General features: G+C 40.7%; 2 protein-coding genes across 6 annotated transcripts in view; both read left to right on the top strand.

Annotated features, from left to right (window-relative positions):
• Positions 1–395: 395 nt before the first annotated feature.
• On the top strand, positions 396–11,877 carry prkag3b (protein kinase, AMP-activated, gamma 3b non-catalytic subunit). The gene is made up of 13 exons (XM_056389816.1): positions 396–768; positions 2,744–2,810; positions 3,049–3,188; positions 3,300–3,381; positions 5,392–5,450; positions 5,659–5,704; positions 5,800–5,854; positions 6,982–7,108; positions 7,259–7,424; positions 7,751–7,788; positions 8,658–8,804; positions 8,902–8,995; positions 11,331–11,877. The coding sequence occupies exons 1-13, from the start codon at positions 685–687 to the stop codon at positions 11,360–11,362; spliced, it is 1,137 nt and encodes a 378-aa protein (XP_056245791.1). The 5' UTR covers positions 396–684; the 3' UTR covers positions 11,363–11,877.
• A 1,330-nt stretch (positions 11,878–13,207) lies between these two features.
• The window catches only part of fer1l6 (fer-1 like family member 6), a 32,718-nt gene continuing 25,002 nt past the window's right edge, over positions 13,208–20,923 (top strand). For 4 of the 5 annotated variants that reach the window (XR_008829072.1, XR_008829070.1, XR_008829069.1 and 1 more), the window contains exons 1-11: positions 13,208–13,287; positions 17,005–17,099; positions 17,874–17,985; positions 18,719–18,773; positions 19,091–19,222; positions 19,323–19,385; positions 19,486–19,564; positions 19,652–19,808; positions 20,152–20,338; positions 20,557–20,658; positions 20,780–20,870. Coding sequence is in view for 1 of the 5 variants with exons in the window: in XM_056389814.1 (XP_056245789.1) it covers positions 13,244–13,287; positions 17,005–17,099; positions 17,874–17,985; positions 18,719–18,773; positions 19,091–19,222; positions 19,323–19,385; positions 19,486–19,564; positions 19,652–19,808; positions 20,152–20,338; positions 20,557–20,658; positions 20,780–20,870 (1,117 nt within the window). In the remaining 4 variants the exon portion in view is untranslated. Of the gene's footprint in view, positions 13,288–15,206; positions 15,757–17,004; positions 17,100–17,873; positions 17,986–18,718; positions 18,774–19,090; positions 19,223–19,322; positions 19,386–19,485; positions 19,565–19,651; positions 19,809–20,151; positions 20,339–20,556; positions 20,659–20,779; positions 20,871–20,923 lie in introns of those variants that run through there. The other variant, XR_008829071.1, reaches the window with a different exon arrangement.

Below are 20,923 nucleotides of genomic sequence, written 5' to 3'. Positions count from 1 at the left end.
TTAGCCAGAACACACCTGTACTGTTCTCACCTAATGTGTATATTTGCAGGGTTTGTACTATTTAGGAATGTTTATGTGTTTCTGCATGTTGTAGCTAATTAGCTACATACCTTACAGACTGCACACACTTGACCATTTTACCGTTTTCTTATGATCATCAGTGTTGAGATAAATTTCCTTGAGTTCCCCCCTTCTCAAATAATGAGGCTTTATTGAGGATCAGGCTCGTGTCGTGTCGTGTGCACCACCTGAGGTTCTCACCGCGGATGATAAAGAGGTACTTGTAAAGTCTGTCACCACACAAACATATTGGCTCTCTGTCTGTTTCTAGCCCCCACCCCCCACCCCACCCCGACCACCCAACAGCTCCCCCTGTACATGTTTCCCCTCCCACTCTCGCTCTCTCTGTGAATGCCACAGGCCTCTCACCCTTTAGTCCAGATTTAGACCTCAGTCTTTCCCAGACATTCAGACCCAGCTGTCTGAAGCTGGCTGCTGGTGCACCGATTCTCTCGTCTGCCTTTGCACTTTCTCTTCTCCCTTCTTCTCTTCCTCTCCTCCTCCTCCGTCTCTCTTCTTCACTATGCCTGGACTCTTTCATCACTCCTCCATCTGACATGGTAGCAGATCTTCACAGATGTTTCAGGTGGACGGAGCGTTGGAGTGTTGCAGTCTTTTGTTTTGATGCCCAGGTTTTCACCGGTTGGTCTGGTTCCACAGAGGCAGATGTCCCACTCCTCTTCCCCAGCCACGGAGCCTCTTCCGGAGGTAAGGCTCCAACTGTGTCTGCCTTGTCCACTTCTGTTGGGCGTCTGTCTGTGATGGAAACTCAAATGTGTGTGTTGGTGTGTGTTTGGACATGACTTCGTAACTGAGAAGCTGCAAAGAATATAACACTGGGTCTACTTTTACAGAGCTAGTGCCAGCGCCCAGTTCTTAGCATCTTAAGCATCTTTTTTACATCTGTTAATATTTACCTTTTAAAGTGAAGCACATTCGCAACGTTTCTGCATGTTTGCATGGATAAACTCCAGATAGAGCCGCAGCCAAATCACCATCAGCACTGGCTGCAGACAGGATGTTAACTCATGCAGAAATGTCAAGCATAAAAAAATGCTAATACATTTCTGTAGCTGTTTCTCAATAATCATCATGTTAAATTCATCAAAACCCTGTTAAACCAGTGAAGGTCATAAATTAAAGTAAATAATGTGTTAAATACCAAATATTTACAAACCAGCACTTGGTCACCAATGTTATTGTTGAGGTTGTGGACGTGGGGTCTTCGACATTTTGACGCCACAAGACGAGCTTCAGAGAAAAATACAATTTAATGAAATCAAAACAGTTATTTGAAAATGAAAAATAAGTTTAAGTTTAATTAGAACCTGAAATGTCAGTTGTATTTGCTCATTGTCCACTGAGTATGTCACACAAACAGAATAAGCTGGAGCTCTAAACGGGGCCTCTAAAGTAACAGGGACCATTAAATAGAGGGTGTGTTTTATTTATCTACTGTGTTTAGTCAAAGCTCATTCAGTGGCCGTATGCAAATTAAAAGCAGATATTAAAAATACTGCTATCAGGGTTTTTCACCCAATTATGATTCATCCTCTGACAAACTTTATACAACTATTTCTTGGTTTATACTTCGCTTATCGATGCAACACATTAATATAATTTATCATAACATACTGTAGTGAATATCACATCATTGATATATCGTGGAACTCCACTGTTTGTGGGTCTGCTGCTTGGATATCTGTGTGTCGTGACTAAACTGTGTGTGTGTGTGTGTGTGTGTGTGTGTGTGTGTGTGTGTGTGTGTGTGTGTGTGTGTGTGTGTGTGTGTGTGTGTGTGTGTGTGTGTGTGTGTGTGTGTGTGTGTGGGGCTGCACTGATACTAATTTTGTAGCTGTTAAGCTGTGAGTTGTCAACAGAGCCACTGAAACCTGGATTTTGATTTTATTACAGTTTAATCATCCTCTTCATTCTGTGTTCTTCATTTTCTCACGTCCACATTTTCCGTTTGTCTCAAGCTGTTTGTAACGTTTATCTTGACAATGGTTGTTTGCTGCCAAAGCAGCAAGTTTAAAACCGTCTCTTTGTGACATTCTGTTCTCAAAAGCTCATATTCATGGAGGTGTTTATAAGGTGTTGTTGTGGAACCTCTGAAGTTGTTTCTCATTCTCTTGCTCCTCATCAGATTTCTTCAGCAGGGACAGCGTTTGAACCTTTAGACATTTTTCTTTTATCCCTCGAAAGAGAAATCAGCTTCGGGACGACCCCAACCCGCAGGAGCTGTTCCTGTAGTGACTGATGGGTGTCACTTTCAGATAGTTAGCTCTGTGAACATAGCATGGCTGTTTATAGCTGGAATGACCTCTGCGTGATTTAAATTAATGTCAGAAAAGCTGTGATCCATGCAGAATGTTCTCACCTCACGCCGTGAAGCCTCAGTTCACTTCAGGTCATATTTAACCCAAAGACTGCGAAGCCCAACCATCTTCAGCATCTTAATTACCGTTTGAAAAAACCACCCACCAGCAAGTTCTTGGCCTGCAGCCGTGACATGCAGCAGCAAACCTGCAGACGCTCCTCGCAGCTGCTTCCACAACAAATGCTTTCAATGCAGCCTGTTCCAACAATACGCCTGTCTGCCAGAGTACTGACGAGACTTGTTTAGCTGCGAGTGCTAAATCACCGAGGACAGGTATTCAGTCTGATTTACTTCCACCCCCAGGTCCCGTTATTTGAGATGGACCAGGATGAGGATGAGGAGGAAGATGTTCTCTCAATGAAGAGCAGAGGTAAAGAAGAGAGGACTTTGTTTGTTTACTACCTTTACAGCCTCTACTACTCCTGCTACTGCAGAGTACATTGCAGGAAATCAGTCATAAATAGTTGTAGTTACTAGTTGTTGTCACAGCCAACAAAACAAAGTCCAACCTCCAAACAATGTGCAACAATAAAAATTTGTTTTTTCAGATCATTGTTCCTCTTGTTACCAGGGCGCTGCACGTAATGTTTTTCATTGCTTATTTATAGGTGGGTATATACATGCTATAGCGCCCCCTGCAGGCACAGACCCTGACACCTTCATATACATGAACTTCATGAAGACTCACTGCTGCTACGACGCCATCCCTACCAGCTCCAAACTGGTCATCTTTGACACAACGCTACAGGTATGGGACAAATTACTACTTCCTTCTGTTTTTCAGCAAAAAAAACCAAAACATTTTTGCGCAGACAGCATGAAAATGTTGGGTTGTAATTATGGTTTGTATCTGTGGCAGGTGAAGAAGGCTTTCTTTGCTCTGGTGGCTAACGGCGTGAGGGCAGCGCCGCTGTGGGACAGCAAGCTTAAGTGTTTTGTGGGTGAGCCACACATACAAACATCTGTCTACAGCTGTGTCCGTCACACACACGTTACTGGTGTTGAGTATAAATGATCTGAGGGTGTGGAGTCGTCAGTGTCACTGGAGCTCCCCTCACTGGTGACAACATTCACCTGCACGCTCAGCCATGATGCAAAGTATGTTACTGCTTTTGACAGGAAAACACAACGACGCAATGAAAAGCTCCATGTTTAAATATAATCTAAGCCTCAGTTTAGGAAGTGTATTTATGTATAATCTCTTTTTTATTCAACAAAATAAGCCAGCCTCCAATAAAACAGTGTTTAATAATGTTATTTACAGAGCTTTTCTAGACCCATGCATGTTACAAAGAGCTTTACACAGAGCGGCAATATAAGACAAACAGGTCGTACAAGGCAACAGAGTTAAGACAAGCGGATCAGGGATCTTTACTATTCCCCTTCTCTCCCTCCAAGCATTTCTTATCTCTCTACACTTGAATTAAGGCATAAAAATACCTTCAATAAATAAATAAAACCAAATGCAGCATCACCAACTAAAGGGCGTTCAGTCAAAATCAATCAATCCATCAAAATCTAAGAATCAAGCGTTCAGGACAGTCGATAAAAACAGAACCAATTACAGTTTCACCAGCAATCAGGAGAAGCTCTTTGAGTATGTTATATAATATAATATATATTTCATATGTATGTTATAAGAAGAGATTTAAAAGAGGTGACGGTGTCTGCTGATCTGATCTCCTCAGGCAGCTCACTCTTAAGTTTCAGGGCTCTGACTGTTAGTGTCACCTCTGGTTTTCAGCTCGACCTCAGGAGCGACTCGGGAAAGAGCTCTGGAGCCAGGTAATAGATGAATGTGTTTGGTTGAGGCAGGTGAAGAGGCTGTCGCAGCAGTGGAGGCGAGATGTAAAATGGTCACCACAAACAGCGACGCAGCTCACTTGTTACTGAAGACGAGTTCAGACTGTTGCGTTGGGTTCCTTCCCACAGAAGCTCAGGTCTGAGGGTTCAGGTTTCTCCGCTGTGGACCGGTGGTTTCATATGATGCCGCCCAGTTTGTGCGCTAACATTTAGAGCAAAGCAGGTCAAACGCATGACATTTGTGTTGCATTACAAACACAGTCACTCAACACGCAGAGCTGATCTTCATGACATTTAGACCAGGTCTGTTCATTTTCTGCTTGTAATTAAAACGGCAGCAGCCGTGAACGTGGTTATCCAGCGCAGCTGCGCTCGATTTACACTTTTAACTAAAGTCAAACCAAAAAGCCTGGTGAGGATAAAATGCTTCTTAACATGGAGATATGCTCAGATCCACTTGCTGGGCAGCAATTTAAAGTTTGGATTGAGGGTGATGCCAGAGGGAAGGTCGTATTCAGAGACCTCAGACTCAGTTTGTCAGGCTCAGCTCTACCTCATCTGAGGTAGCTCCGTTTTAAAATGTACTTTGTCAGAGTTAATGGTAAATACTGAAAGCGCTTTACACTTCACCCTCCTGACTACTGACCTGCCACCATTATGGCGAAGGCTTGGTCAGGTTTTGGCAACAACTAACAGTCTCCTGTGACCTTGGTGACTCGTCCGCCATGAGCTGCTGAGGTTTTGTGGCATCAATAACATTCATGCTTTTGCTCCTGAAAGAGATAAATGCCAATTCACACAACAACTAAGGTCCAATGCTGTGGTTATTTCCACACATGCACATCTATCTTGAAAAACTGACGCCTGCTCTTCCTTGTTATATGAAGAGCAGTTCAATCTGACACCAACTTTTCTCTTCATTCAAGCTTGAAAACCTTTTTCCTGTAATAAAGAGGAAACTTTGAAAGACATGATTTACTATTTGCCTCATAACAGACTGCTGATAAATCCATCTTTGATGTTTGCATTGTCTGTGTGTGTGTGTGTGTGTGTGTGTGTGTGTGTGTGTGTGTGTGTGTGTGTGTGTGTGTGTGTGTGTGTGTGTGTGTGTGTGTGTGTGTGTGTGTGTGTGTGTGTGTGTGTGTCAGGTATGCTGACCATCACTGACTTCATCAACATTCTCCATCGTTACTACAAGTCTCCTCTGGTGAGCTGTGCCTCTGGATTAAACATTGATAGCAAATAAACATGTGATGCACCGCAGTGATGTCACATGTCAGATCATCCAGTAAAGCAATAAAAATCACATATCATTGCTAAATGTCCCATCTTAGACTGATGATGATGATGATGATGATGCCTGCTCAGGCTGATGAACATCCCTGTTGGATCTGAGATATTTGTTCTGTCTGCAGGTTCAGATCTATGAGCTGGAAGAGCACAAGATAGAGACGTGGAGAGGTCTGTGCAACACAACCAGCTCCTTTATAAAACAAGGATTACATTTTATTTATATATTTTTATGTCCTTAATAACTCATGTCTCTCTCTCTGCAGAGATCTATCTCCAGTACTCGTTTAACAGCCTGATCAGCATCACTCCCGACTCCAGGTGAAACTTGAAATAATGCACTTATGCACTCATCTATTTTGCAGTATAAAACTTTAAGCACCACAGCAGCTGCAATTTTTATCGTTACAAACAGTGTCTCTGGTGTTCAAGAGGAACAGTAGCATCCTGAATCCGTTTCCACCATTAGCTGGTTATAAACTGTTACCTGATATTCATGTTAGTCACAATACAGACAAACACAATGTGCTTAAGGTCATGTTGCACATATATATATATATAATCTTTCATGTCTTAATTGACCGCACCTATTAAACATTCACTCGTGGTGGTAAAACTAAGTGAACCTTTGGATTTAATAACCGGTTGAACCTGATTTGGCAGCAACAAGCTCAAACCAGCTCTTCCAGTAGCTGCGGATCAGGAGGGATTTTGGCTCATTCTTCCTCCAGAAGCATCACTGCCACTTTCTCCGGATGTCTACTGTGAACGGTGTTTATTCATTCCACACTGGGTTAATGTTTGCGCTCTGACTGGGCCACTCCAAACCAGGTGGATTTTCTGTAGTAGATTTACTTTGGTGTTCAGGGTCATTGTCCTGCTGCTTCACCAGCTTCTTCTGAGCTTCAGCAGCCACTCCTAAGAGACATTTATTAACATGGGAATTAATTTTGTCCTTCAATGATGTGAAGCTGTCCAGACCCAGATCAAGCAGAGCCCCCAAATCATGATGCTCCCTCCACCGTACTCTACTCCACTTTTTCCAACCCGCACTGTGAATATGTGAATGATGTTTTCAATACGAACAAGAATAATACAATGATTAGTGTGTTATTAGTTGAAATAAATTGTATTAGTTCATGATTGTAACTTTGATGAAGATGCGACGATGTTTTAAGACAAATTAATACATTAATGCAGATAAATTCAAAGGGTTCACCTACTGTTTCTTGCTGCTGTATTTTGTATTTGAATCTTTATTCTTAAGTTTTTCAGTTTCAACTTAAATATAATGTTAATGTTAATGACTTGAACACCCAAGATAAAGAAGCAACAGTTGAATATTTGTAGAACGATCTTAAGCCGACAGCTCCGTGTCAGTCAAACCTGAACCTGAGGGTCAGGTGTGATTGTCACAATCCTAATCACAAGTGTTGTCACCTCCTCAGTCTGTTTGACGCCATCTACTCCCTGTTGAAGAATAAGATCCACCGGCTGCCGGTCATCGACCCAGCGTCGGGAAACGTCCTCCACATCCTCACTCACAAACGCATCCTCAAGTTCCTCCACATCTTCGTGAGCTCACATACATACATACATACAGACATACAGACCATGGCTTGTAGAGTACAACACAACACTTTGTGAATCGGTTTCATCTCTTAATCCTCCTGTTTTTTTCACTACACTATTTTGATGGTCATATGTTTTCTTCTCCCCCCACAGGGATCCATGATTCCTAAACCCAGGTTTCTTCAAAAGCGAATCAGTGAAGTGGGGATCGGCACCTTTAGAGAGATCGCGACAGTCCAGGAATCAGCGTCTGTGTATGACGCTCTGACCATTTTTGTAGAGAGGAGAGTGTCAGCTCTGCCTGTGGTTAATAAGCAAGGTAGTCCTGCATTACGCTGCTGTTTGGGGGTTTTAATTCACCTGGGAATTTGGTTGTTTTATCTGTATGAATCACCATGTATCCATTGCATACATTTAATTACTTCAACTCCAAACCCTAATGCACTTCACTTTCAGGTCAGTAATGAAGAGTGGATGTGGATGTTATTTTATTGTGTGTGGTCTGGTGTTGCAGATAATCAGACTCCCTTGTGATTTCTCTCCAAGGTTGATTTTCCTAAATACACATAAGTCTAAAGTCTGTCTATGTATTTTGTCTGTCTGTACAATCTGTGGTCTGTACGTCTTTCTCTGTCTCCTCTCTAGGTAAAGTGGTGGCACTGTACTCCAGGTTTGACGTCATTGTACGTTAATTTCACATTTTTCATTTATCACTGCAACTTTGTTAGCCGAGACAATGACAGAAATGTAAATCTTGTGATTCCCGAAATCCCTTCTCATTCTTAAAGGAGTTATTTGTTAAGTCTGCTATTGCTACACAGCCAACGTTAGCATTAGCAGCTGTTTACTCACGATAGAAGAAACGCTGCGAGTTCCTTTACTCACCAGGAGCTGCATCCAGTGGTGGAAAGCAATCCTTTTGTTTTGCTTCTATTTCTATCACTTCTTTTCTTCTATGTAGATTAGCATGCTAACCAGCTAGCCCTGGTCTGGCTCGGACTTTCCGATACCGAGTCACTGTAGCATCCAGTAGGAAGTAGCTCTACTCAGAAGACATTTTATAACCTCTTGAATGATGGCTGAAGCTCTTGGCGAGACTGGTAAGTAAACAGCTGTTAATGCTAATGTAGCAGCTACGTAGCAATAGCAAAAACTTACAAATAGTTCCTTAAGTAGTTTTATAGGTACTTTATGTCGTCTTGGTCTGGTCAACACTTCATTGTGCTCCTCTCTTCTGAAATAAGAATACAATAAATTCAGTCATGATTACAAAATCAAAAAAAGATGAGAAACAGTAAACAAGAGTTCGACCAAAGATACTGTGAATAATAATAATGATAAATGGAAAACATAGTGATTGTTTGCCAATTGCGCTAAAGAATTAGTACAACCCAGAAAGAAAACTAAATTCACAAAAGCATTGATTAATCAAAATAATTATCAACAGTGAAAGAACAATTTAAATTTCCAAGTTACAAAATATTCAACTGAAACCAACTGCTGGTGGCAAAATAATAATAATAATAAGTTTCTCCTTTTTTCCATCATTCAGAACCTCGCAGCCCAGAAAAACTACAACAACCTGAACATGACAATGCGGGAGGCCATCACCTCCAGAGCCTGCTGCGTGGAAGGAGTCCTCAAGTGTTACCCTTATGAAACTCTGGAGACCATCATTGACCGCATTGCGAAGGCTGAGGTAACGCACATGCGCTACAGTCTGACTGTTATATGTTTAATAAATGTAGGCTAGGTAAAAGCTACTTGTTGTAAATCGTGTGGTTTTCTCTCATCAGGTGCATCGTTTGGTGTTGGTTGACAGGGATGATGTGGTGAGAGGGATTGTTTCTTTATCTGACCTCCTTCAAGCCCTGGTCCTCACTCCTGCAGGTATTGATGCACTGTACTCCTAACTCCAACCCTTCCATCCACCCACCCCTTTGCTCTTTCTCTCAGTCCCTTGGTTATCTGTCCACCCACATATCTGCCTTCAAATCCTCGAAAAGCTTCCTGCTGCTTCTGGCGATCTATGCTACTCCCTCCCTCCTGTCAACGCTAATGTTTCCCAAACTCTTCTTCATCCAACTTTTCATCCTCCTGAAGACAATGAGGGTCTTTCTTCTCTTCCTGTGACATTTTCTGGTTCCAGTTTCCTCCCCCTCTCTGAAATCTCCTCATCCTTCCAGCTGCCCCCTTTTATACTCCTCATCTGAAACCCTCTGCTCGTCCAAGATCAGCCTCCTCTGAAAACTTCTGAGCAACTAACCATCTCTTCTAAAATCCTCTGCTGCTTCATTTATAATCCAAACACCTCATCCGAGACCTCACTTGGAACGGCGTGCCCTTACCAGCGTCCTTACACCTTCTTTAAAATTCTCCTTTGAAGCATCAAACAAAATTAACCATGTTGCCCTAAGATACCTCCTGCAGAATCAACAAAGGCTTTCTCTAAAACCATCTGCCCTTCGATAAATCAAACTGAAACCTTCTCTAAAACCTACCTATCATATGCTGTGGATGGTTCCCCTAAAACCTTTTGCTTGCGCCATCTAATCCTTAAACGTCCACCCCAGCTTCAAAATCTGTCAGTTATTGTCACTCTACCAAAATCCTGTCATCCTACCAAACAGCCAAGCAAATCTTCCAAAACCTCGTCTGAACTTCCCACCAATCAGCCGTTCACCCCGTCCCATACGCTCTACGAAGTCCGACAACCAACCCCTCCACACTTTCTCCCAAACGTACCCCCTTCATCAATCAGCCAGCGTCTTCATGCTGCAGTCCCTCCTCTGAAACCACCACGCCACCAGCACCTTCTTAGCCAACACACCTCAGGTAGGAAACCCGAGCTAATTCTGCTGCTGCTGCCTGTCTGAGCTTGCATCTTCACTTTTCCTTCAAGCCACAAGGTCTTCCTGCTGCCTGTAGTGGTTTCTTCTGTAGTTCCTCCAAAGGGATAATATGAGGGGGAACTGGTACCCATGGTCCCAACACTTTTTCAAAACATTTGTGATTCTGGTTTACAACCTAATAAAAAATTTCCTTGTCAATGTAACACACATAAGAATATAACACTTACAATGGGCTACACTGACCTCAACAAGGCAGCGAATCCAATGTGGTACCATTTCCTTCCGTCTTTGATTGAAGAGTCTGTTGACGTCCTCAATTACCAGAGCATCACGTTAATGATGATTGGAGACAAAATGTCTTCACTTATCACTAATGTCAGGTTGAATTTTTTATTTATTTATTTATTTTGCATTGAGCATGTGAGACAAAGTTAAGTCTGATATTCATGTCAATTGGATTGATATAGTTTAGTTTGTTCATATCTAGTCATCTGTCTAGCTGCTTGGATGTTGCTTAGAAAAGCCTCTTCTAGCCTGACATGTCAGCTGTACCAGTCTCCCAACATTGACTTGTCCTGGAATATTTTTCATTTCTACTATATTTGATCTTTTCTACATCAGCTGAACTGAACTGAACTTAATGCAAAAGTTGAAGCTCAAAGTTCATCTGACTTTGGAGGAAACGGCCTCACCACAGTGTCCATTTAGTAGCTCTAATGAGGCTTTCGATCATATTAGATCGAGCTACTAAATAGACCTTGTAGTGATACTGTATTCTCACATACAAAACTGAATTGACATGTTAGGCTGAAGACCTGTGTCGTCACGCTGGGTCTACATCATACCAGGTGTACAATACAAGCAGCAGCCATCTTGGAGGAACTGTTGTTTCAAGTGGGATGTGCAGCTTCCACATTCCCCACTTGGTCTTACAAGTTTCCTCCAGTGGTGTTTACATTTTCTCTCTGAAGTCGGTCGAGTAGTTTATCACAGAATATGTAATATAACAAAAACACCTGCTGCTAATAATTGATAAATGTCCGACAATGTGAACACCTTTATCCATCCAGTTTGTCTGGTTCCTCTGATATGATGTGAACATGGCTTTAAGTTTCAGCCTTGATGAAACAGACTGTAGCATTAGAGTGTGTGCTTTAGTGCTTGTCTTCTGTCCACAAACGCTGTAAATATTGAGCAGATTATAGGTTTTGTGTTGGGAATGTGTATAAAATTGTATAAGATATTGTTCCTTAGTTATAACGCAATTTTTCAAAATGGTTAAAATGAAATTTTAGTCATATTGTAGTAAAAGTTAAACTTGGTATCAGAATTTCCTCTGTTCGTGTTAATTTTCTCATTTTTATCTTTTACAGATATTTATGAGAGACCATCCCTTCAAGACTGAAGAAAACAAGATCACGTAAAACAAGATTATGAGGTGGCAGAGCAGGATTGTGGCGAAGAAGTCACAGGTTTCAGTCCCAGTGTAGAGGAAAACTATAGGAAGGAAAAGTGAAAGCAGAAACACTCTGACCCTCCTCTCTGAGCTCCAGTAACGTGCTGTACATGGAGCATTTTATTCCCAAGTGATCGCCAGTAGAAAACAGCTGTTTGTGCTGGAAAGCTGCCAGTGTTGACCTGTATCATGCGTGTGTCTGCAAAACAGCGGCAAACTGATGAAGACTTTCAACCTGAGAATCAAATTTTGAGGTTTGATTTTTGTCAAGCTGTGTTACTTACTAAAAAAAGTGATGTCACGTTCAATGACTCGTACTTAACTCTGTGGTCTTAGAATTATTACATATTAGCCATTCATATATAGAAAACACTTAATTGTGGAATTGAGATGACGTTTTTTGTAAATGCACTTATGCTCCAGTCACTGTGAAAAAAATAAATATTTTGCTCTGTTTTCAGTCATATGAGAGTGTGGTGGTGACTTGTTGAAGAATGGTCAAAGAGAGGATAACCTGTAGGACAGATGCAGCATAAATACAAGGGTAGCAAAATAATAAGGGGTTAATATTTTTGGAACAACAGGGTAATACCATGGTAATTACAAATGTAACAGCCTGGTAATATCTTGGTAATAATTTGCGGTAATATTTTTTTTTAAATGGACCAAAGACATGAGGTAATATCAGGTAATGAAATATGGCAGCGAAGGTGGGATAAGGGGGAATAGGTGGCTGATAAGAGATTATATTAGGATGATATGGTGTGTGCTGTAAATAATAATAATTAGATTTTTCACAATATTAATATGAAACAATGCCCGAGTACAATACCTTCAATTACATGGAGCTAACTGTCAAATTTCTATTTATGATTAGCATAATTTTACAAGTTACTAGTCAAAATGTGATTGAAATCTCTTGAATTTGCATTTAGTTTAGTGAGAAATGAAGTCGGACATATTGTAATGTGAATCTGGTCGAGCTGATGTGTGACGGTACATGAGGTCCACTCAGTCAGCTGATTCGACAGCAGGTGAGTGTGTCTCTGTCTGCCGATCCTCTCTGACTGACGGGGTGTGAGCCGGGGCCGACTGCTCTGTTTACCAGGGGTGGATTTGTTAACTCTGCCAGTTTCATACATCCTGGTGTACGCACACACACACATGCACACACACGTATTACATAAACAGCTCTGCCTCTGCTTGTATCTTAACGTTCCTCTTCAGGTGATCTAATGGAGGCAGATTACAAGTGATGAATGTTACTGTTATTGTTGATATAATTTAAGGAGTTAACAGCAAGTGATCTAAACGGTGACACAGAATCACTGGATTGACAAATGACAAGAAAGAAAAATCTACTATTAATAATATAATCATTGCTATTACCTTTACACAAATGGTTAGAATACTACTACTACTGCTTCTACTGTTATTATTACAAAAGGTACTTACACTTACTAGCACTCTTGCTATATTGTTACTACTACTACTACTAAATATAAAAAACACATATAATATATAAGAAGTGTAAAAATCAGCAAATAATTAATTAATAAAATACAAGATGACTAACAGGAAATAAATGTAAATGTGTGGAGACTCTCTGGTTCATGAACTTCAGCAGGAAATCAAAGAAAAATCAACAGCTGACCATGCATCAGCCACATGCTCCCTCCGCTTTACAACTTCATTCCTCTGAACAAACAGTTGAGCCACCAATCAGCTGGGGTCGGGCTGCTAGTTCAACAGTTTGTCTTCACGTCTCGCTCTGACTCTGAGACGACACACAGACGGGATGCAGCAGAGCGCGTCCAGCTGCCAGAAGTGATGAGTGACACCGACTCCGCCGCAGGAATGGACCCCAAACTGAGGTAAGGAGACATGAAGCTCACAGCACTGATGTCGAGTTAACGGGCTCGTTTATTTTATTGACTGTAGTTGAGGTTTTTAAGTCTTTTAACCTAAAGTGAAGGTATGTTAAAAGTCTCAGTTAAGTCTCACTGTGCTCACACTCCTCATTCATTTCAATGAGACAGCTGTGTTGGAGCAGCAGAGGTTTTCGCTTTAATAAATGCAGGATTGTCTGGCAAAAAAATATGAAATCCGCTTCAACTTTTGCTGCAAATTCAGTGTCATCTGGCAGGACACTACAGTGGCCAATCAAATGCGTGCATCCATGTCAATCCATGGCTGAAAATAGTCCCCAACAAATGCACTTCTTTCTGCAGTTTGAGTAATGTTTGTTGAAAGTTACAGCTGTTTTAGGACGTTACTGAGCCTTTTTAAAGCTCTAAACAATTTATGTAAACTATTTTTAAGTTGTGTCTTTAATAGGAACCAGTCGGCTGAGCGCCACAGACAGAGTGAAAGTTTAGAGAGACACTAATCCATTGTTGGTTTTAGTCTTTAATGGGATTTTCTGACAATAACAAAAACACAGAATATCACCAGATTTATCCTTTTAACTTGTGCTGCCTATTGTGTATTATTGTGCATTAATATTAATTAATATATAAGGTAGACTAAATATAAGTGAAAAGGGAAAGGGTAGATTTTAATGGTAGAAAGCCACAGAGCAACCGAGGAGCCTGACGCTAGAAGGTAAATAAAAGATTAATTTATTACAAAATAAAACAAGTAAAATGCAAATATAAAATGGGTCCTACAATGTCCCTTAATAAACAAAATAATAATATAAATTACAAAAAGTATTATGGGGATTGACCACTGGCCCACAGTAATTTGTCAAAACACAAACACCCCGTCCTTCACCGACAAACCACAACGACCAATTTGTGTCGCAAAAGCAGTAAAAAAAAATAAAAAAACAAACAAACAATATGGACAACGTCAAAGTAATTTCCTGATTATGTGAGAGCTCTTTTGTTCATTGTTATTCTGGAAACAGAGTCAGAGATGTCGTAGTTCACTACAGAACAGAAGGTTTATTAGATGTGATCTGATGCACTTCAGCCTTGTGGGTGTGATGTTTGCCGACTAGACAGATAATATTCACTGTTAGTGGTTCACCAGTGAGAAGCTTTGATGCAGTACATTCATAGAATAAGGGATCAGTGGATACTGGAGGAATGTGTACTTTAAACTTATGCAATAATTTATTGTAAAGGTAATAAGTTACAAACGAGCAGTGGTGTTTGCCGCAAGTAGCTGTCCAAGATGGCGGACCTGTTCGCAGACATCGGGCAATGACCGATCCATCTTTATCTTTATTCCACTCTGGTGTCTGATTGGTTGAAAGCAATGTCTGACGAAAGGGAAGAGCTCAGCCAGGTGCAGCTATTTAGTTTTAACATCAAACAACTTAACACTGATGAGAAGAGAAAGCTAATTGGTCGTTCCATTGCAACATCAGCGTGCAGCTGTGGAGCTACGCCCTCCGCCATTTTGGACTAAAATCTATCAAACCTATTAAAGAACCTTATGACAAAGTTTGAACTGACCAGAGTTTAAAATATTGTAACACAGAACCAAAGGAAGCATTTCCTGAGAAAAAGTGTGTGTGCTTGCTGAAAGCAAATCGCTGGTGATTGGCATGTAATACTTTATGCTTTACTGTATGTTGTGGCTCCATGTTTGAGGAGGAGGTTCCTGCATTATTCTCAAATGTAGATGTAGATCATTCTGACTGTTGGAAAACACTGGTGTGAACTTCTTTTTGATACATGAGTAGCTCTTAAATGGAGCAAGGAGGGCAGGTCCCTTTTTTTTTTTTTTTACCTTAACCACAAACTAACACAACACTGTCAAGAAACTGAACCACTGGAACCACAGCTGGTTAAACATGGAGAGAGATAGGAGGAACATATTTTCTTTAGAGCGAAGAGGAAGGAGCTGAGCTCGGCAGTCAGGTTTAATCCACGAGTGCAGAGGTATTTAAAGCCGAGACTGGACATGAGGTCGTGTGGAGAGTGAGGTTATTTGTGAGGAGCTGAAGGATGTTTGGATAAGTCTTTATTTACAGTCATGTCAAATGATAAAGGGACTTCGAGAGAAGAAAAGGCTGTAAAGACTGAACAAACTGAGTTGAGCAGAGGAGATAATTAGTTGCTGGAAATTGGCCAAGGCTATTAATCCTAAAAACAGGGGATGGTAGTGCGCTGTGTTATTCAGCTTTGGTCAGGAGAGAAACCATGTCGTAGCATCAGCAGAGAGAGAGAGAGAGAGAGAGAGAGAGAGAGAGAGAGAGAAGGTGAATAATCCTCTGACATCCTCAAACAGTCAGTGGCCAGAAAAACAGAAAAGCAGAAAGGTTTAATTCATTGAAGTGGAAGCGAAGGATGCGGGATGGATCCGTTTGAGAGTCCTGCAACCCAGCGGCGGTGAGCAGCTTCACTTTACAGCATTGCCTTTTTTAACATGTTGTTCCATTTGGCAAATTTATAGAAGCTGATGACAGAGAGTGATTAACACTGCTCTCAGATCAGTGTCGTCATATTCATAAAGAAAATGTACCCGTAGGGATGAATTGAGAAAAATCTGTATTCTCCGACAGGAATTTATGGACAATACTAACTGTTCCTGCACAATTTTATACAAATTTTATTTTTATTTTATTTTATTTCTTTCTTTTATTTCCAAATATTTTTTGCAGTAGTTAAAAGAACTCAAGTCTTCCATGGTTTAAAACCCCGAGTATTTTAATGCTATATATTTGAGCAAATACCTCAAGTGATTTTTATGCAGGTACATTTCCTTTTATGAAATGTTGAATGCATTTTATTTCAGGAAAATCTAAACTCAAAATGCTTATTGCAATAATTTATAGATACACAATCAGTTAAACTGGTGAAACAGGTTATATATAATCAGATGATCGAGTTTTCTTATTCTGTTAATTTTCTAGTTTTACACTACAGTGATGTAGATATATTATAGCTATAGTACAGATCTGTTCTTCATTCGAACTGCCAACACTGGTTGATTGAAATGTTCCATATGTAGGACTTTTAATCACCACTAGGGGGCAGACATTGTTGATGTGCAGGAATCACGGGCACAACAATGTGTGTTTCTGTGTCTTTTTGTCTTTTTTTCCTGCGATTTACAGACTGAAAAATGATGAGCAGAACACAAAACACATTTCAGGCTTGAGAGAAAAATGATTACAAATTTTTGTTTTTGATCTCCTGTAAAATTACGTAAGAAGCTTTGACTGCCTCTGTGAGTCAGCCAACAGGGCAGGCAGTGAGGACTGAGTTACCCACAACACTGGGTGTGTGTTCAATTTGTTATTTTATGGAAAATTAAAAGTCATAATACTAAATATTTGTCAATGACTCACTAACGTCAACATCAGCAGACACTTGGTATCGTCTGGCTCTCGCTGGTTATAGGGCGGGGGGTGGGGGGTGGGGCTTCCCTTTCGTCTTCAGCAAATAATAATCATGCAACATTTGATTGATGCAGTATGGATGTGTAAACCCTAAAACACATTTAAAGCTAAGTCAGCTTTTTGTGCAGCTATGCTAATACTAACTGGCTGCACTGCGGTAACATGCAGTATGTCACAGGTAGCAGGAAGTAAGAGTTAGAGACTGAAAGTTTTCCTCTTCCTCCTCTGTGAGCAGTAAGGCCAAGCTGATGTTTGGCCTGAAAATGAAGAAGAAGAAGAAGAAGAAGAAGGTCAACACAGACCTGGTCCTGGCAAACAAGGGAGCTGTGGGTAAGGCCCGGAAAACAAACAAAGACACACACACACACACACACTTCCTTATCTTACTACAATGACATAATGCATCCCAAGCCCCTTACCCCAACCTGAACTGTAACAATCTCATAGAGCCATCTAAAGCATTTTGGTCCCTATAAAGTAAAACAACACACACACACACACACACACACACAAAATCTCACAATCTTGGCTGGATATACTGTGTACAGTAGAACACTTATCCCTGTCATATCAGTGTGGGCGAGACAAACCCTTGTCAAACAGTCACATGTTGAATTCTGGAGTGAGAGTGTGTACAGCCACAGTCGTTATGGGTAATTTAAGGTTTCAGGGTCAGAGATCATCAGGCATCACAGACTCTGTTTAACGAGTGCGCTAAAAGAGGTTTTCTAGAGTTTTCTTCTGTGGTTTTAAATGCGTCTGCACCTAACAGGATGTAGGAGCAGGATTAATCAGTATGGACTCAGTCTGACAACAATATAACACTAACAAATAACACTCATGCCACAAACCTAATTTTTGAGACACCAATATCATGTTATGTTGTTAGTGCTAGTCAACTTAAAGGATGGCTGCTAGCCCAGATTTCTCATTGTTTCTTATCAGGAAAATCTTCAACTTCATTCAGCTTTTCTAGTAACAGGAAGCTCAAACAGTGAGATTAATTAAATAGGTCTTTATATAAGTTTTATTGACTTAATTTCCCCTTGTGCAAAATAAGGTTAATCCACGTGTGTGTGTGTATTTCTGTATGTATGTCTGCAGACAGTGAAGCAGAAGTGCCGTCAGAAGAGTCTCCCCTGCTGGAAGGAGAAAACACTGAGGATCAAGCAGGAAGCTCTGCAGTCAGAACCAGAATAATACCACACAACAAGAGGTGTGAGATGTTTTTTGCTCACTACACAACAGTTGTATACAGGTTTAAATGTTTAAAAACATCTCCCGACATGCTGACAAAATAAGCATAAATTCAAATACAATAAACCTGATGTTTGGAACGGCAAACCCTGTCAGTCTCGGGTCCCGCCTGACAATGTGAAAGATCCTAAAGGACCTTGAATCAACATTTCAAAAGGTGACAGTATATTCAGAAATGATCCACCTGAATAAGAGTAAAATATTATGTTGCTTAGTAAAGTTCAACGTCACCAGCTCTGTAAATCCCAGACAGATGAAATCGTGTTCCATTTGGCCAGTTTTGGAAAATAGGATCACAAGGGAAAAAGTGGTTACTGTAGATATTCCTTGTTGATGCATATTGTTGTGATGCAATGCAAGGTGCATGCACATTTAAAGAAAACTAGAGGTTTATTTGCCAAATGCTTCAAGTCATAGTCTAAGAATATACTATTCACTGCTGCCAGTTTTCATATTAAATTCATCTGGTGTTGAAGCAGAATTTTACACCTTTACTTGGTACATTCATAGTCATCATTTCTTCATCTTGGCGAGTTTTGTGTGTGTTGGTGGTTTTTAATGTGGATTACAGGTTATTGTATATTTGCAACAGCTAATTGATCGTAAATAACTGTTTATTATTATAATTTTTGTATCCACACATCTCTGTGTTGCTGTGTTTGATAATGACCTGTGCAGTAAAACTTCCACAGGTCCAAACTGAAAACTCGCGTCCAGGAGAGTGAATGGAAACCACAGAGCTTCCAGGTAACATCATACAGAACTCACATCAATGGACCATATTTGGGTTTTATGTTATTTTGAAATTTAAATAATAAGAGAAAACAAAATTAAACGCAACACAACTGACCATTTTAATGCATAAAGACAAAAACGGAAAGGACAAAATATCGCGCATTTATAATGTATACTTATCTAATGAAAGAAACAATTAAAAAATGTTTTTGTATGGAAGAAAATATGTACAATATAACAGCAGTAGTCTTTTTTAGGCCTATTTGGAACTAAATGTTGACAAAACCTTTCTCATGTGTGCAGTGAGATATTTTTTGTCCGTCTCACAGATTTCCATTAACATCACTGAGGCCAGGCAGCTGGTGGGGGAGAACATCGACCCCAGTGTGGTGATCGAGATCGGTGATGAGAAGAAACAGACGTCAGTCAAAGAAGGAACCAACGCTCCTTTTTACAATGAGGTCGGAAAAAATTAGGATGGCTCAGTGACTTGTCTTACAAACGTCTTAATGTATGTGTATAATATGAGTTTGCTAACTGCTCTCCTGCTCTTTCCTTTAGTATTTCGTGTTTGACTTCTTCGCCCACAAAGAGGTCTTCTTCGACAAAGTTATCAAGCTCACGGTGAATAAAAAGAGTAGATGAGTGGTTTAAAAAAATGGCCATTACTGACAGGTTTAATTTCTGTCAGAATCTTTTACTTATTTACTTTTTCTCTCTGCAGGTGATGCACTCTAAGATGCTGCGGAGTTTCTGTATCGGCTCCTTTAAGCTGGATGTGTGGACAGTCTACAAACAGCCAGGTAACGACGCTCTACCGAACGTGTCATGGTGCATGAATTACTTCTGTGACTTCAGTTTGTGGTGATGGCTCTTTCTTTTTCCCCCAGGTCACCAGTTTGTCAATAAGTGGGCCATGCTGACCAATCCTGGTGACATCAGCACTGGGGTCAAAGGTTATGTCAAGTGTGACATCAGCGTCTCAGCAAAAGGAGACTCCGTGCAACCCGGTCCAAAAACGAGTGATGCTGAAGAGCAGATAGATAAGTATGACGCCTTTCTTTTTTCTAAACGTTGTTTTGGAGTATTCCTACATGTATACAATACATCCTTTAATCATGTGTTAACAGAACTCATTATGCTTTTAAATTGTATTGATTTGTCTTCTTTCTAAGGGTGCCAAAGATATAAGGGTCGAATTTGAGATGTCGAATTGCATCTCTTCATACGCAGATGACACTCTGCTGTTTTTATATAACATTTGACCAATCAAGGATGTATTTTATACATTTAGACCTGTAGCCTTGCTGTAATTAGCTTCCTCACTGATTCGACTGGGATGTAATATTATTAATATTTGTCTGTTGCTGTGTGACGTCCTTTTCCTCAGGAACCTGCTGATACCAGAGGGTTTTCCCTCCGAACGACCCTGGGCCCGTTTCTGTGTGAAGGTGTATCGCGCTGAAGGTCTTCCCCGGAACAACTCCAGCATCATGGCCAACGTCACCAAGGCCTTCATAGGAGATAACACGGCACTCATAGACCCATACGTAGTGGTCAGCTTCTTCAAACAAGTGGTAGGTTGAATATCAACAACTATATGATGATTTTTTAATTTTTTTTTTTATTATACATCCATCGAAGATGTAGGTTTAAAAGTAAAATAAAGTTTAATACGGATGTTCTTGTTGGGGAGAAGAGGCTCAGAGTTGTACATGAGTTCTAATACAGAGGTGTAGTTGCCTTTTAAAGTTAAATTAAAGTCTAAAAGAAGTCTCCTTACCTCACCTCTCAGGGTCGCACATCCACTCAGAAGTCCACAGCAGACCCGGTGTGGAACGAGCAGATTGTCTTCACGGAGATGTTTCCTCCTCTGTGTCAGAGACTGAAGATCCAGGTCTGAACGTTATTACGTGGGAGGGGCAGGGCCGACACCTAAGAATACATAATATTCAAATGTATGATTACATTATACACTGTATAAATGTCCCAGGACTCTGGCTTGTCTCTCCTCATAGGTCTGGGATGAGGGAAGCATGAGTGATGTTGCCATAGGAACCCATTACTTTGACCTGAGACGCATCTCCAACGAACAGGATGGTGACAGAGGTAAGGAGAGGTGAAGGGTCAGGGATGAGGAACAGAGAAAAAGTAATGAAGGA

Source organism: Seriola aureovittata, chromosome 11 (assembly GCF_021018895.1).
Source record: "Seriola aureovittata isolate HTS-2021-v1 ecotype China chromosome 11, ASM2101889v1, whole genome shotgun sequence".
Lineage (NCBI taxonomy): Eukaryota > Metazoa > Chordata > Actinopteri > Carangiformes > Carangidae > Seriola > Seriola aureovittata.
This window is presented reverse-complemented; position numbering and strand designations above follow the sequence as displayed.